The sequence below is a fragment of the Centrocercus urophasianus genome, unplaced genomic scaffold, assembly GCF_019232065.1.
Source record: "Centrocercus urophasianus isolate 14NV4802_14NV808 unplaced genomic scaffold, USGS_Curo_1.0 seq_73, whole genome shotgun sequence".
Classification (NCBI taxonomy): domain Eukaryota; kingdom Metazoa; phylum Chordata; class Aves; order Galliformes; family Phasianidae; genus Centrocercus; species Centrocercus urophasianus.
Genome location: NW_024885344.1, coordinates 38,137 through 54,822, shown reverse-complemented (window position 1 = coordinate 54,822; position 16,686 = coordinate 38,137). Strand labels below are relative to the sequence as shown.

General features: G+C 43.7%; 1 protein-coding gene across 1 annotated transcript; it reads left to right on the top strand.

Annotated features, from left to right (window-relative positions):
• Nucleotides 1–5,520: 5,520 nt before the first annotated feature.
• RBX1 (ring-box 1) lies at nt 5,521–16,417 on the top strand. Its single transcript, XM_042837958.1, has 5 exons — nt 5,521–5,664; nt 7,839–7,917; nt 13,554–13,624; nt 14,948–15,033; nt 16,248–16,417. Exons 1-5 carry the CDS (start codon nt 5,587–5,589, stop codon nt 16,258–16,260), a joined length of 327 nt encoding a protein of 108 aa, XP_042693892.1. The 5' UTR covers nt 5,521–5,586; the 3' UTR covers nt 16,261–16,417.
• The last annotated feature ends 269 nt before the right edge of the window (nt 16,418–16,686 follow it).

Below are 16,686 nucleotides of genomic sequence, written 5' to 3'. Positions count from 1 at the left end.
GTGGGGAGGGAGAGTGGAAGGAGGAATGTCATCACTTTGCAATGGTGAGTTACCAAGAGCTGTTTCTCTGCTCACTACTAGTTTTTTGAAGCTGCCAGGACTGGAGAGCTCTTGCCTCCTGATCAGTGAATACTCATTGCCTTTGGAGCCATTAAGATAGGAAAAACATCTAAGATCATCAAGTCCAACCGCCAGCCCGTCCCCACCATGCCCTCAACCGTGTCCCTCAGTGCCACATCCACACGGTTCTGGAACATTCCATGGATGGTGACTGCACCACCTCCCTGGGCAGCCTGTGCCACTGCTGCACCACTCATCCTGAGAAGAAATTTCTCCTAATATCCAACCCAAACCTCCCCTGGTGCAACTTGAGGCCATTCCCTATTGCTGTTCCCTAGGAGAAAAGGCTGACCCCCATGTTACTACAATCTCATTTCAACCATCTTCCCATTGGGATTTCCAACTGAGCTGAGCTTTGAGATAAAAGGAAAGGATGTTTGATGCAGATGTGTTGAAGGTATAGGAATCCATTCAGCAAAGGAATATGCTAATGTATTAATTTATTTTATTGTTAAAAATAGGACGCTCAGGCAGAACACCTCTCTTGTGAGATTCACTGCCCTAAATATTGTAATGAGCTTCACAGTGGAGTCCGAAGTATGGCTAAATTCAGTGTATTCTCTTCATCGAGGCAGTCATGAGGAAGAGCAAACAGGCATCAGAAATACTTGAAATTCTGCTTTCTAAAAGCTATCTGAGCTAGGTACCACAATTTTTTGTTCCTGCTTATGCTGGTATGGGAGGCAGGGGACTCCTGGCTCCCTCCCTCTGGGCTTCTCTCATAATATCCATCTAGTTTTTGCACCAGTCACTGTTGTGTCTGTGGGCCACCTACTTTGTTTTCTCAATTTCTTTTAGGGTTGTCACGATGAAGTGGTATAATTGCATCTGAACTCCATCTCTGCCCTCTCCTCCCCCCAGAAAAAAAACAAAAAAATGAAAAATCTTGGATATGGACTTTTACTATTTTCAAATGCCAGATGGTGCCTATGCTATGATTACCAATTTGCTGGCCAAGGGCCTTGACAAAATGCTTCTACCCGTAGCAGCATCTCTCCCATTGTAACCAAAGGAGGGTAAAGGCTAAGAAATTCTGTCACGCTGAACAGGAACATGATTCAATCAGAAGTAATCTTTAGAGGAGTTTTGGTTTAGTCTTATTTTGGGGGGGGAGGACAAAGTATTAATGGGGGAAAGCAAAAGCAAAGTTGTAACTCAATGCTTCTCATCTCCTTTCAAAAAAAGAAAGCATCCCTCCACCCTGACTCAGCAGAGGTAGCTTCCAGACCTCCCTTGTTGATAGTATTTTTTCTGATTTTAGTACCTATTCCCTCTCCTGAGGCTGTGCCACATTCAAGACTATCAGGGAGGAGCTGTAGTTAAGAATATCTGTAAACAGTATTTTAGTGTCTCCCACACACCAGTCTGGAACTGCCTCGTGTTACTGAACGTTCCTGGATTTCCCTACTCAGTAGGAGCTCGTTGATTTATATGCAGACAAACTTGTGTTACTGCTTTGGTTACTCGCTGTGGTTTTACCCGACTACTGGTAATCAGCCTGCCACATTTTCCATTGTTGCTTACATGTAGCAGTAGATGCATATAACTACTTGTATTGAGCTATCATAACTTTCACTTCTGTTTGTTTGTTTGTTTGTTTAATCTTCTGTAAAAGGATAAAAGGCATTTTGAAGACTCTGCCTAAGCAGTGTGGGATGTCCAGACTGTGACCCAGTGCTCACATCACAGGATCACTTCAGTTGGAAAAGACACATAAGATCACCAAGTCCAATCACCACCTAACACTACCTCATCCACAGCTAAACCATGTCCCTAAGCACCATATCCAGACATCTCTTAAATGCCTCTGGGGATGAAAACTCCACTACTTCCCTAGGTAGCCAGTACCAATGTGTAACCACACTTCTCATGAAGAAATTCCTCCTGACATCTAGGATGCATCTAGGATTGCATCACTGATGCAATGTGAGGCCATTTCCTCACATCCTATCACTTTTCAGCTGAGAAAAAGCTGTTGCTGCTATGGTTGACAGTGCTGTCTCCTGCACTGGGTCTGTCCTGTCTCCTCTAGCACCTTGCACTTGTCTTTTGGCCAGCTGTCTGCATTCAGGTTAAAAACAATCACTTCTCCTGCTGAAAGACTTGTCCTCTCCCCAGATGACAAATGCAGCCTGTCTCTCTGCCATCTCTCCAGACTTTTAGCTCAGGTTAAAGCCCTCAAGCTCTCCCTCTTTCCCATGTCTTTTCCTTGGAGCATCCCCATTTTTTCAGTCAGCCCAACATCCTCACTGTCATGCACTGAGACTCTTCTGTCCCAGTCACATTTCCCTATAGCAGCTGATAGCAGGGTGTGATGAGGGGCTGAGATGCCTGCTGCAGAGACGAAGTTATTTGTTGAGCATAGAACCACGCTTCCCATTGCTCTTCTTCATGCATGAGGAAAGGCTGTTTGCAGTAGGCTGGGCACAGTCATTAAGTACCATGTTTTTTGCAAGCACCTGGTAACCTGCAGGTTGGTTTTGAGTCATGACAGTTGGTTGTTATTTTATCTTCAAGCTATCAAGCAGCTTGAGGTGCAATACCACGAGAAAGAAAGAGCAGCAATTAGTCACCATCCAAGAAATGCTGCAACTCGTTCCTCTCTCTGAATTTCATCTGTTCATCTCAGTCAGATTATGGGGAGCAGGAGGCTTCATTTCTCTCCTGAGGTTTTAGTAACAGATTGAAAAAACAATGGTGATATATGGGAATATAAGGTGACCATCATCTAGAGAACACACACAGAGACAGAGGCACTGGGTTCATGCAGAAGCCAACCATCATCTGGTCCAAAAATCCATGGGATATATTGCTTAACCTACCCCCTCTGGCTCTGTTCTATGAATTCAAGTTTACTTTGAGCATTCTGGATCAGCTGGGGATGCTACAGAGCCTCGGAGAGAAGTTGTTTGCTTACTTCATGAACTCTAAGAAGCTTTGTGGCAATGTGGAGAGACAGTAGATTAGGTACCATTTGTGAGTGCTGTCTGTCTGGACACACAAAAGGAAAGGCTGCTAGAAATCCCAACTTAGTCAAATAAGTTACTTTTAGTGGCATCAGCAACTGGAGGGCAGCCAGCCAGCCCTATCGTTCTTTGAAGAGTAATAAAATGCACTTCATTTTTACCCCTCAGTTTGCAAGCACAGTACAGAAACCAGACTCATATACCAGTTAATTCCTATCACACGCTGCTTAGAGCATCATCAGAATCACACCTGCAGCACTGAGGAGGTGACGTGCAGGAAGGCAGCAGCAAAAGTCATTCATAGCTGTAAACCTGAGGTTTGTGAGCACTTAGCTAAGGACTATATCCCTTTTTCCCTGTGCTTTGCTGCTAGCAGACATAAAGACCTTAGAGACCAGTCTGTTATGATTTCAGAATCATACAATCACAGAATCATTAAGGTTGGCAAAAGCCAGTCTTAGAGAGATCACCCAGTCCAGCCATCAGCCCATCCCCACCATGCCCACTGACCACGTCCCTCTGTGCTACATCCACACAGTTCTGAAGCACTTCCAGGGACGGTGACTCCACCTCCTCCCTGGGCAGCCTGTGCCACTGCAGCACTGCTCTTTCTGAGAAGAAATTTTTCCTGATATCCAACCTGAACCTCCCCTGGCACAACTGAAGGCCATCACCTATCGTCCTATTGCAGTCACCTGCAAGAAGAGGCCAACCCCCACATTGCTGCAACATCCTGTACAATAAAATATTGCTCTAAAGAGTGTTACAAAGGATGTGAATTCCTGCTTTCTTTCAGAACATTTTAATTCCTGAGTGCATCCTGAGTGCCCCAGAGAGATCCCATGGCATGGGGTAGCACTGAGGCTGACATGGTAACAAAGGATATACAGCTCTGCCCATCTGAGGGGCTGGGAAGGGAGCAAGGTCTGAAGAGCAAAGCAACCTCTTCCCTAAAGGCCAGCACGGCTCTATTCTGGATGAGGGCATTGAGTGCACCCTCAGTAAGTTTGCGGATGACAGCAAGTTGGCTGGAAGTGTCAATCTGCCTAGGGGTAGCAAGGTCCTTCAGAGGGATCTAGACAGGTTGGATAGCTGGGCTGAAGCCAATGGGATGAGGTTCAACAAGGCCAAATGCCGGGTCCTGCACTTTGGCCACAACAACCACAGGCAATGCTACAGGGAGAGTGGTTGGAATACTGTGTAGAGGAAATGGACCTGGGGATATTGATTGATGCTCAGCTGAACATGAGCCAGAGGTGTGCCCAGGAGGCCAAGAAGGCCAATTGCATCCTGGCTTGCATCAGAAACAGTGTCGCCAGCAGGAAGCAATTGTCCCCCTGTACTCAGCTCTGGTGAGGCCTTACCTCGAGTACTGTCTCCAGTTTTGGGCCCCTCGCTGCAAAAAAAGACATTGAGACCCTGGAGCGGGTTCAAAGAAGGGCCACAAAGCTGGTGAGGGGTCTGGAACACAGCGTTATGAGGAGCGGCTGAAGGAGCTGGGATTGTTCAGTCTGGAGAAGAGACTCAGGGGAGACCTTACTGCTCTCTATAACTACCTGAAGGAAGGTTGTAGTGAGCTGGGGGTCAGCCTTTTCTCATGTAATTGGTGACAGAACTGGAGGGAATGGCTTCAAGCTGCGCTAGGGGCGATTTAGGCCAGACATTAGGAAATACTACTTCTCTGAAAGAGTGGTCAGGCAGTGGAATGGGCTGCACAGGGAGGCGGTACAGTCACCGACCCCGGAGGTGTTCAAGGAACGGTTGGACTTGGTGTTGAGGGACATCTGGTTGAGGGACATCTGGTTTAACGAGAACTATTGGTGATAGGTGGATAGCTGGACTGGGTGATCTTGTGGGTCTTTTCCAACCTTGGTGTTCCTGTGATTCTGTGATTCTCTTTGCTGCCAGACAATAAAGGATGATTTTACACTGGATAATAACTCCAGGCCGTATGATTGCTGCTGTGTCGCTGTTACCCGCTGGCAGCCACCTCCCCACAGTAACACCAGCCGAGTTGGGATGACTGTAACATTATACTGCGATCATTTAAAGCAAAATGGATGTTAGCATTTCTCTGACACACGTATGCACTACTGTACACTTTGTTAACGTCCAGAATGATTGCTGAGTTTGGGGTGGCATCACCATATAGATTTAAGGTTACAATTAATGTTTTCATGTAAAGAAATCTTTCAAACTGCGCTCTAAACAGCGCCACGGTCCGCCGCCCCGCCTACGACCATCCACCCGACTGCCTCCACGGCTCTTCAATAAGGGAACCCCGCCCTGCGCGGCGCCTTTAAACGCCAACCCACGTGACAACGCTCCCGGCCTCCCCAGGGCGCCGCGCTGCCGCCGTCCCCACACCAGTTGGTGACGGAGCTGCTGGGGAGGGGCGGGGCCTGGCGGAAGCTCCGTCTACCCTTTCCGCTCAAGCCTCCCTGCGCCCCTTTCCACCGCGCATGTGCACAGAGCGGAACGGCCTATTCACGCATCCAAAATGGCGGCCGCGATGGATGTGGACACCCCCAGCGGCACCAACAGCGGCGCCGGCAAGAAGCGCTTCGAAGTGAAGAAAGTGAGACCCGTTGGCGTGGCGCGTTCCACTCGGCCGGTCCCAGCGGGAGAAGGGAGGTCGGGAACGGCCAGGTGGCTACGAGCAGGTCCGGGCCGCGAGCCGCCTGCTGCTCCCCTCACGGAGCCGGGCGTTCGCTTCCGCACCGGCGCTGCAAAATGGGGGGGAGGGCTTGCGGAGTTTATTGGCATATGTCCGGGCCAATGGGTGAGGCGGATCTCCGCGCGTGGAACGGAGATTGGCCAATCAGAGGGCGCCGCCGCGAGGGCGAGGGGTTGGGGAGGGGCGGGGCGGGGCTAGTTCTGCCTGGGCCCCGCCGCCCCGAGCCGAGGGTTGATCGGGCTGAGGGAGCGGGTTGGCGGGCTGTTGCTTCCTCTTCAGTCCCGGTCGCTCTGGCTCAGTTGTCCCAGTGGCCCTTTGTGGTGCGAAGGGTGCTTTGCACGCGTTTGTGTGGCTGCTTCTTTTTGTATTCTTCACAAACCAAGTCGTAGGCGGTCAGCAAATGCTGTCTTGTCACCCTGGTTTTCTTTGCTTCCCCCAAACAACCATAATATGGCTCTTTGGCCTGTCGGCTCCAGTGTGGCTGCAAGATGAATGGTGGTAAAAGACCCCAGGTTCACTTCAGCGGGGCCCAGAGGTAGTTAGGATATGCAGTTCTAGGTGATAGCAGTGCCATGAAGTGCCAGTGCAACAGTCCTGCTTGCAAGAGTCACCCTCAGTATGCTTTGTCATCTGTAGCAGTTACCATACAGCTATCGCACTCCTCACTGTCGCATTTTCTGCTTCCCTGTGAGGTGCTGAGGGCTGCTTGAGGCCTGTGTGGCTCAGTACAGGCCTGTGGGTCACAAGAGAGGTGGTGGGATTCAATAGCCTAAGTGTGGCTGCCACAGAGTCACAGGATTGTTAAGGTTGGAAAAGACCTCCAAGATCACCCAGTCCAAATGTCAGCCCAACCCCACCATGCCCACTGACCACGTCCCTCAGTGCCACATCCACATGGCTCTGGAACACCTCCAGGGGTGGTGACTGCACCACCTCCCTGGGCAGCCTGTGCCACTGCTGCACCACTCTTTCTGAGAAGAAATTTTTCCTAATATCCAACCGTGAAGGTGCTGAGAGCTTTATAGTGACTCCTTGGTGTATGGATGGAGACCCTGAGAGATGAAATCTATGCCAGAAGGCTGGCTGGACTTGTTAGATGAGAAGAAGATCACTACTCACTTCCCAAAACATCTAGTGATAGTATTGGTGGTACTAATGAAAAAACACTTAGCAACACTTGGGAGTCTGCTTTCATCCTTCTGAATTTGGAGCTAAGTGGAAGCAATAGAAACACTTATATGTAAATGGAATAAAGCAGGGAAGATACGCTCAATAAAATACTGAAGAAGTAGAAAGAAGCAAAATATTCAGTCTATTTTATAAAGTAGAAACAAAGACTATCTGTCTACCAGTGTATAGATGAGTTTGCCTTCAGTATTCAAAACAATCCGTGAGTTCTGACAATTTACAAAGACCTAATTATGCTGGGATGATTTAGTTCTTTTTGGGGTGAGGAAGAAGAAAAAGGTGCTATGTTTTTCTGCATAGCTTGTGTCAGAGTCTTTCTCAATTGGTTTTCTAAAGTTGTCATGGAATTTTCTAGCCAGTCCTACTGAAGTAACACAGAACAGATATCCCACTTTTCTTACCTTCATATTTTTAAGTAAAGTTTTTGAAAGGTTTGTATGGAAGCACTTCCAATTTTTTTTAAAATTTATTTTTGCAATGAAGATGGTTCAGGAGTCACTGAGGGACAAAGTTAGAGGTGATTCTGGTTGTTGGCTGCATCTGTTCTGAGGGATGGTTACTAGGAGAACTGCTGCAAACGATAGAAATTCCGACCTGAGGATGTGGCATGAGATGCATCCTTGCCTCCAGATTATAAATAGAAATGCAGGAAAAAAAGAACAGAGAGAGAGACTGGGAGAGGTATCTGTTGTTTCTGAAACTAGAAGGAAACACTGAGTGTGAGAGGTATGCGAGAAAGAATTACTCTAGAGCTGTAAGATGTGTGTTTTTTAATATCCTAACTTTTTCATTTCAGAAAGAAATGGGATCTTGAGGAATAACAAGCAGTTCCGTGTGTTATGTATTGAATAAAATATATGTTTTTCTTCTTTCCCCCCTCACTCTAGTGGAACGCAGTAGCTCTGTGGGCATGGGACATTGTGGTTGATAACTGTGCCATTTGCAGAAACCATATTATGGATCTATGTAAGTAAATGATGGGGAAGAGTACTTACAGTTTTGATGTGTACAAGATGTACAGTTGAAATTTCCACTGTTCAGGGTGTATTTCAGCAAATTTGGTTCTCAGTTCAGAACTGAGTCTTTCAGTACCACTACTAAACCCTGTTCTATGTAATGCTGAAGTCCTGTAATCTGTTTTTGTGACCTCTGTCATTCTGGTTTCCACTCACCCTTTTCTTTTAAAAAATAGAATCACCTGGTATCACAACTGCAGAAGAGATGATGCTGCTTGGTGTATTTTGAATGCAAAAAAAAAAAAGAGGAACAAAGTAATAATGCAGAGTCTGTAGAAAGTGAAATTATTCGTGGTTGGCAGGTATCATTTACAAAGAGAGGTATTAGATTGTAAGGGTTGGGATGTTGGAGTAGGTATCAGCTTTTTGATGGCAACCATTAGAATGAAATCATGTTCTGCTTTCTGTGTCTGACTGACCAGAAAAGATTCAGACCACTGAATTGTTGACTCCTCATTCCACAAAAGCTACCTTGCCTAAATTAGGGTTATATTATAGGGAATTCTGTGGCTGCCTAGAGAATCACCTGTTTGTTTATGAAGAAAATTATAAAATCCTGAAACCAACACCAAGCATTGCTAGTACTAATTCACTTTTTTTTTCCTGTATACTCTCAACAGTCCAATTAACAAATATACTTACTACTTAGGAAAATAAAGTGATATTGGGAGTAAGTATAATAAATTCTATTGTGAAATAGGTATCCATACATAAAGTCTCTGGCTTTGGTGCAATTGAGGATTGGTAATAAGAACAGAACCAATTTCTTTTATCCTCAAAACTCTGACAGTATGTTGTTGGCACAGTAACTGTCCGTGTTCTTTCAGTGGTAAGACACAGAACACCTTCTAACATACCCCAGATAGGAAGTCACCTGTACTATAATATGGGAGGATTGTGGTACCTCAAAAAGCAAGACCTTCAGGACATGACAAGAGCCAGTCATGATTTCTTTGTGGTAGCTTTGTTTCACTTTCTTTTTAGTAGCCCTTGGAAGTGCTGCTGATGGTAACTTACTGTCAGTGAGCCTGTGTGAAAATTAAAAGAAGCAGGGGAAAAAAAAGAGCACACTGTGCCATGCAGGGCTGAAAGTGGATTAAGCAAGCTGACTTCTTTACTTGGAGTCAGATCTGTTCTCTTTTGAGCCGGCTGCTGCCTGTCCATCGCTCACTTTATTCCTGCTCATTAGAAAAGGAGTGGTAACACTGAAGGCAAGAAGGTGAGAGGAGTGGCTGCTGAGGACCTTTGACATAATGATTTCCTTTTAAGAATCTCAAACCTATACCATCCCAAAAGTGGACATCATTGAATACAACTTATTATCTTAGGTGTTTGATTTGCTGGAGAAGAAATATATAGCTGATGGGTAAATGGCATTTTAAAGATTGGTTAGAACGTAACTTACATTGATAGAATTTATATATGCAATAAACAAACACGTACAGCTCTGTAATTCAAGATAATCAAAACGAGTGGGATGCTGGTGTGTTTCCTTCTGCAAATCTGCCTCAAAATTAATGCCACCTCTTATGGGAGATCAAATAGAGTCTTATGTATTTGTTGGCATTGATAAATGGCAAATAGGAAACAAGAGGATGAAGGGAAGATTCAGAGGAGCTGGAAGGAATGTGGACAGATGTTACTTTCCAGTGATGAATTTCCTTTGTCAGCTCTTTTTAAAATAAGTAATAATTAAAAAATAATAATAATAAATAAATAAATAAAGAGGCCTGCCAGAATTGAGGTTGGGTGGAATTGAAAGAGCATAGACATGTTCGGAAGAACATCAAAGGAAGAGAGCACAGGTAACTTAGTTTTTGTTTTGTTTTGTTTTTTGAGTTGCTCAAGCATAGCACCTTATTAGTTAGGGCATAATCAATGTTATCAAAAGCCCAAACTGCAAATGATGGACCAAAATTGACAGTATACAGAGTAGAAGTGGTATCTAAATTGGTGTGCTTAGTTCAGCGTTGGCTCTGGGTTTACTTACTTCCTTGTTACAGATCATTAATGATATTAAGCAACATCTTAATTAGATTTTCAAACAGAAGATGTGAAGTGGTGGGAAATAGAGGAAAAAATGACTAGATTGTGCAGGGAAAAACAGCACAAGATTCAGTTTGATAAAGTGCAGGCCAGGAATGTCTCCCTCTCCCAGTGATGAGGAGGAACCTTAAAAGGGAAAACATCAGAACAGTGATAAGTAACGCCAGCCACGCTAATGGAAGGTTGTTAACATTATGAAGTTGAGCATCCAAAAGTTAGGATATAACAATGTTAAGGCTTCGTGCAGTTCTGCTAATGCACATGCATTACGACTTGGTTGCTAATAACAAGGACAAAGGATTCCCCTGGCCCTCACTGTGGCTCATGTTCAGCACACAGAAGGGATGAGTAGATTTCCAGTGTTTTTTGTTCTTTTCTGAAAGGACCCGGAATGTATTTAGATTTTCTTTGTGCAGTGATTTCATCCAGGGTTTGCTCTCTGCTGCAGTGGTTGCAATGTGGCAAGTTTGGGGAATGTTAAGAAACACCATGATCAGAATAGTCGGTTATCTTCTCCGTGGAATGTGGTACTGTGATTGGTGTGCTTTGAACTGTATGAAATGTGCCATTGAAACAGTGGTCTCTTTCTCCGACAGTAAGATGGAAAGTATCAAATGTGATATTCTGGTGTCACAGAGGTGGACAAATTGATTAGAATCTGAAGAAAAATCTCAGAGTGGTTTGCAGGTTGGTTTATGTTGGCTTTTTGAGAAGGGCAGAAGAACTGAACTAAGTCTATGAGGTTTACTAAGTCATGTATGTATAGTTTGCTAAGTCGTAAGTAGGAGTGGACAATGATAGCTGTGCACAAATATCTTGAGAATGTGATACCCAGAGGAAATACTGAGCGTCGTACAAAGGGGTTATAAGTAGAAGAAATCATACGACAACATAGTGGGAGGAACCTAGGGTGAATATTCAAATCATTCTTAAACTGAGAAAATTACATGGAGAGAGTTCAGAAAGCCCTCTGGGGTTTGAAAAACCAAGAGCTCATTCTGCATGATGGAGGTAACAAATGTACTTCAGATTTCCTAGTCTGGTTATTTGTCTTTTTCTGTCTCTGGCGTAGTACAGTATGTGTTGTTAGCCAGGGTATGTACAGTTCATTCTGTTCTCCCCAGTAATTCAATATCTTCAGGGAGTAACTGCAGAAAGCACTGGGTAAAGAGAAAGGGGAATCCCTCAGTGGTTACCCTTGCTTCAGCAGAAGCCATTTTGAAAAGCTCTGTCATAAAATTCACTGATTCAGTGGGCTGTGACTTCAGCTGTATCTCCCTGAGTTGAAATGCTTCCATTGCCTCTTTTCACACTTATTTACAGGTATTTTGGGTTCCAGCTGTATCTGCCTGCTCTCACTTCATCAAAAGCAAAGCAGAAAAATAATACTTCAGCATTCCTCGAGTTACTCTCTGTCTCTTATCATCTCTTGGGGCAGCAGCCATTAAATAGCTCATCTTTATTCCATAGCCAGAATCATCAGCTTCAGTTTTCTGAGAGTTTGCTCATTTTTGTTGCAGAGGTGATATGTTGCCCCTTTTTGAAATCAGGCAACTGGGAGACCGGAAGGTGTTTCAGCTTTGGGAATGCCTGCTTTTGGCAGCTGAAGGTAGTAGTGTGAGCAGCAGCATCTGGCCTGTTTGAGGAGGGAGTTAAATCTGAATGTTGTGTTGGGAGGGCCTTACGTCACCACAAGGGAACTCCTCAGCTACGTGTGCGTAAGATCATCTGTTCTTTTAGGCTTTGGGGTCTGTCATCTTTTAAATTATTCTTGCTGGTCAGCATCATTTGCATGGAAAGATGTGAAAAAACAAAATAAGTATATTGTGTAATTTCACAGGTTTCCTCAGTTAAAGTTTGTGTAACAGCTGACTTTTCTTGCTCTTTCTCTCACTGTTCATCTCACCATTTTGCCATATAGACTTGTGGCAAATGCTTCAAACTAAAATTATACCCCCCAGGATACTTTGTGATACCGTGAGTCTGTACTGCAGTAACACTAAGATTGTTGTAGCAATACTGAGCAGGAAATTTTAACAAGTGCGTGTTTCACCAAAATGATTGAAGCTCTTCAAGGTCCTTGAGCATCTTCCCTTTTCTGAATCAGATTTATTTCTATTGCTGAATGCAATGAAGACATCAGACTCTTCAGCTGTTGGATTTTGTTCTCTTTTCTCTTTTTGGCAGGCCAAAAACTGAGCTTTGGACTTCTTGCTTTTGTACATCATGTCTTGATGTAAAACATATAATATGGGTTCATTCAAGCAATGCGGAACAGTTGTTGCTACTCAGTTTCTTTATATGTCTGTCTTATTTTGAATGATATCCTGTGATTGAGGTTAACCAGTCCCTTTCACATCTCTTGAAAAATTGTCTTTCCTCTTATCTTGTTCACCTCCACACCTGAAGGAGTGTGGAAAATGGAGGAGAGGATGAATAGGGCAGGAAAAAGTAAAGATCACATACTTCAGCTAAATGCATGGGCTTGAAAGTTATTTTATTAATCCTTCGTTTGTGAATCAAACAGAGGACTGGAACTCCTTCAGGCCTTTTCTTTGCCAGGAAAACAGATCTGCAAAAAAATAAAGCAACAAACGTGTAGCAAGTTCTAAACTGATCATTCCTAAACCTTTTGGGCATGACCTTTGGAAGAAGCATCCTTTAGCAGGAAGCTAAATTAAAATATTGGTCATGTAGGTTTGTGCTGCTGACTGTAAAGAAGTTGGAAATGTCTTTTTATTCTTCTGAAGCTTCGTCTTGAACTGGAGCTGTGAGTTGGTTTGGCTCTAGAATGGAGAATCCAATAATTGTTGGATTTATTTTCCTAGGGGTGTCCTTCCTTCCTTTCTCCTTGTGCTCTTGGGCATACCACCACCTGACACAAAACTTAAAACCCAGGACAAAACCATAAATAATCTTTGGGATCATCCTAGGTACTGAGCTCTTAGCTGTAAAAAGTTCAAAATAGCAATTTAAAACTTATTTTTTTCTACTATGTATTTTTAGGCTATACTTACGTGTCACAAGGCTACAGAAAGGAGAGAGGAAAACCTCATCACTATGTGAGCTAATTCGTTTGTAAATATAACTGACAAATGTCTGACAAGACAATTAATTTCTATTTAGAGAAAGCAGGATAAGAAATCTGGGTGAACTTTTCTTCACCTAGTTGCTATTGCAACTGATTGTCAGGATGAATGCATTAAAACACAAGAGAACAAATGAAAAATATTTATCCTTAAAGTTTGGAAAGCAGACAAATGTCACTGATAGATGAGCTAACTACTCTTGCTGTCTGGAGCTTTGGAATACTAAACATGTAGAGGAGGAAGGACAGTAGGATGAAATACATTTTAATCTGGTACTTTCAGAAAAGCAGTACTCGTGAAACCAATGGCTCTTGACACTTTCTGATGTAATAAATGCAAGAGAACAAAGAGTTTCCCCACCTCAGCTCTTTATAATGAAGAAATCTACCAGTTGGTATTGCACGTACATCTTCTACTCCTGCATATGTATGTTTAATCTTTGTTTTTACAGGCATAGAATGTCAAGCAAACCAAGCATCGGCTACATCTGAAGAGTGCACAGTTGCATGGGGCGTCTGCAATGTAAGGGAAGCTCTGATTGCTGAGTACGCGTGCGGTGCTGTTGCCCTCTTTTTCATGACCAGGGACAAAGATTGTTCTGTGAAATATTTCAGATATCTCCTGGGGAGAAAACATGAAACAATGCACTGTTTGAAGTAATCTGTTCAGTGGCATGTGTAAAGGAGAGAGAAAAATAACTGAGGAGTGGAAGGTAGAAAGGTATATGTGAAAGACAAGGGAGGAAGATGAGCCATTGCCTGTATATTTTGGCATTGTAATAGGTGTTTAATTTTGAGCGGGTTTTCCCTCATCAAGGTGCTGCCTCAAAGCTATGTTGGTTTTTTTTTATCTGTCCCCAAATAATAGGATTACTTAAATTAGTTAAAAGCAGCGCGCTTGATTTGTCCTTATGCAGGCTGATCCAAGGAGTCTATATGGAGTAGCTAGGTGGTTTGCTTTCCCTTCTGAAGGAAGGTGAAATTAGCTCTAGTGTATCATCTCCACTTGTTCTCCATTTGTTGCCATATGCACTCTTTCACATGCAGTCCCACTGGCACGTGAACTCAAACACACAGCACATCTGAGCTAGCTTGGACCTGAGCTGGAAGACCTAATTTTCCATAATGGAACAATAACTACCTGTTCCTTCCCCCCCCCTCCTCACTGTGCTGTGGGACCAAGTTACAGTGAGATAATACTGGAGTAAGATTGTAAATGTGGCTGTTCAGTTCTGTCTGTGAAAGAGGAAAGTGATTTTTTTCACCACGTGAAGATATTCTCATGTCAAAATGGAGATTTCTGTGTGCAAGAGAGAGCACAAATGGAAGCTTGTTTTTAGGAGCTGTTTAAGGCATGGAAGAGAGTGCCTGTACTAAACACATCACAGAGATTTTTCTAGTTTTGCAAGTTCATTTATATTCAAGCATTACTTTGTCCAGAAGATTGGCAGAAAGCTTCAGCGTATATACATACATACGTGCAGTCCTTGCTGCTCACTGTGAAATCTTCTTTGTTGTCTTTCTGATTATGCTTCTTATCAGCATCTGCTCTGCCGATTTTAGCAGCTGCTAAACTCTGTATTCTCTCCTTCATCAGAAGTCAGTTGCTTGCCACTGCACGTAGTGTGGAGCAGGCACCCTGCTGCCATTTCCCTCACGCTCCATTCCTCTCGGAAAATGTAGATCAGTTCCTTGGTGTTTGCCAGCGAGGTGCACAATCAGTCCTCCCCAACTTTGTCTGCAAACAGTTGCTCTGTTCTTACCACGATGCTTTGCACAGTAATTTTTACACTGAGATATGTCTGTGTGTTCTGAAGTATGATGTGATTTGGACTTTCTCTTCCAGCACGCTTTCCACTTCCACTGCATCTCTCGCTGGCTCAAAACTCGCCAAGTATGCCCACTGGACAACAGGGAATGGGAGTTCCAAAAGTAGGTATCCTGCACAGATTTCAAGATGAAAAATCCAGTTGTCTTTCTGCTGATAGAAATGAATATCAGATATGTGGATACTCTCGCATTTGTGGTCTCACATAGTTGCTGTTGGGAAAGGTTGTTTTTTTTCCACCTCGCTGATTGATCTCACTTCCCTTAATGACCTGGTGTGAAGTGAGCTCTGAAGGAAGCCCGGATAGTTGTGGTGGATGTGGAAGTTGTTAAAAGGCACTGGTTTCTATTGACATTCTCTCAAAACAACAGTGAGCAGAAAATGGAATTAACTGGAAGTGGAGCCTTGGGTGAATGCAGTACTGCCCCGTGGGCTGTTCGGGTTTAGAAAATGACCCGAATTATGCTTCTTGTGTTCCAGAGCATTTATATAGAGGTGCCAGAAGTCTTATCGGATCCCTCTGTATTGCAATGATTTGTTTTGTAATTCTAATAGGATCAAAGATGAATACAGCTGATTTCCTAGTATTCTGAAAGTAGATGTCCATGTAGCCTTTGTCACAGCCTTGACCCATTTATTCTTTAGTTAAACATTCTTTTTTGTTTTGCTTTGCATTCTTCAAAGTTCTGTTATTAGAATAAGAGTGGGAGGTAAAGGGATGTGGTTTTGAGGGGTAATTGTACATTGATAGCAGTTAGGAGGTTTGTTATTTGCTTCATTCTGGGCAATTTATCCCTTTTTCTTTTCTTAACTGTGAATTCACCTTCCTTTTTTTTCTTTCCTTCTTTTTTAAAACATTAATTCTAACCAGTGTTTTGATATTACAGTGTGTTAGTGAACACCTAATGAAAACTGAGTCCTTGTTGCCTGGCTAGTGGCATTGCACGGGCAGCATTATGAGCAATGGGGACAGGAATGAATATCTGATGAGCGCTCAGTGATACATCCAGGGATGTCACAGGCTTTGGCCTCATTTGCGCTCAGGGTATATGTGAAGTGGGCTTCAGGGCAAAAGATAAGGATACCAAGGGCCTCTTGCTTATGAAATCCTGGAGAATAACGAACAGTCTCCCATCTAACTACTATCCAAATAGACTGTTTGGGGAAGTGAAGTATGGAGAGTTTCCTAACGTTTTCATAGCATAGCATTTCACCTCATCTGATTTACATGCAGATTGGTTTGTGATAGAAGAGGTCTGTCCAGATCAGTGCTACTATTACACATTTTTTAAGCATTAATGTATTTCTGTGTTTGCAGGTATGGACACTAGAGATGGTCACCATCCTTCGTATGTTGTCAGCCTCCGTTGTTGGTGTCAGTATGGATTTGTCTTAGCAGCTTGACAAATCAGTAATGTATACATTCTGCTTTAATCTTAATTTTGCCCTATTGTGTACCATTGAATAAAATCTTGCAGGAGCTCCCCATCTAAGTTTTTGTCTGTCTGTCTTGAGCGGTAAGTCAGTGAATGAAAAGAAAGTTATCTGGAGACTTAAACCAGGCAGCTCTTAAGCAGGACAGCTCTTCTTGTCATCATGCCCAGGTTTTGGCTGTGGGTTTGGTCTGACTCCCACATGACTTAGAACCACACCTCTGGCTCAACGAAGTCGTCATTAAGCTCTTTCATGGAGTGCAGTGGATGCAGGACATGGCCCCAGCTAAGGTAGTTTATGCAGGTAGCGTTTCATACGGACAT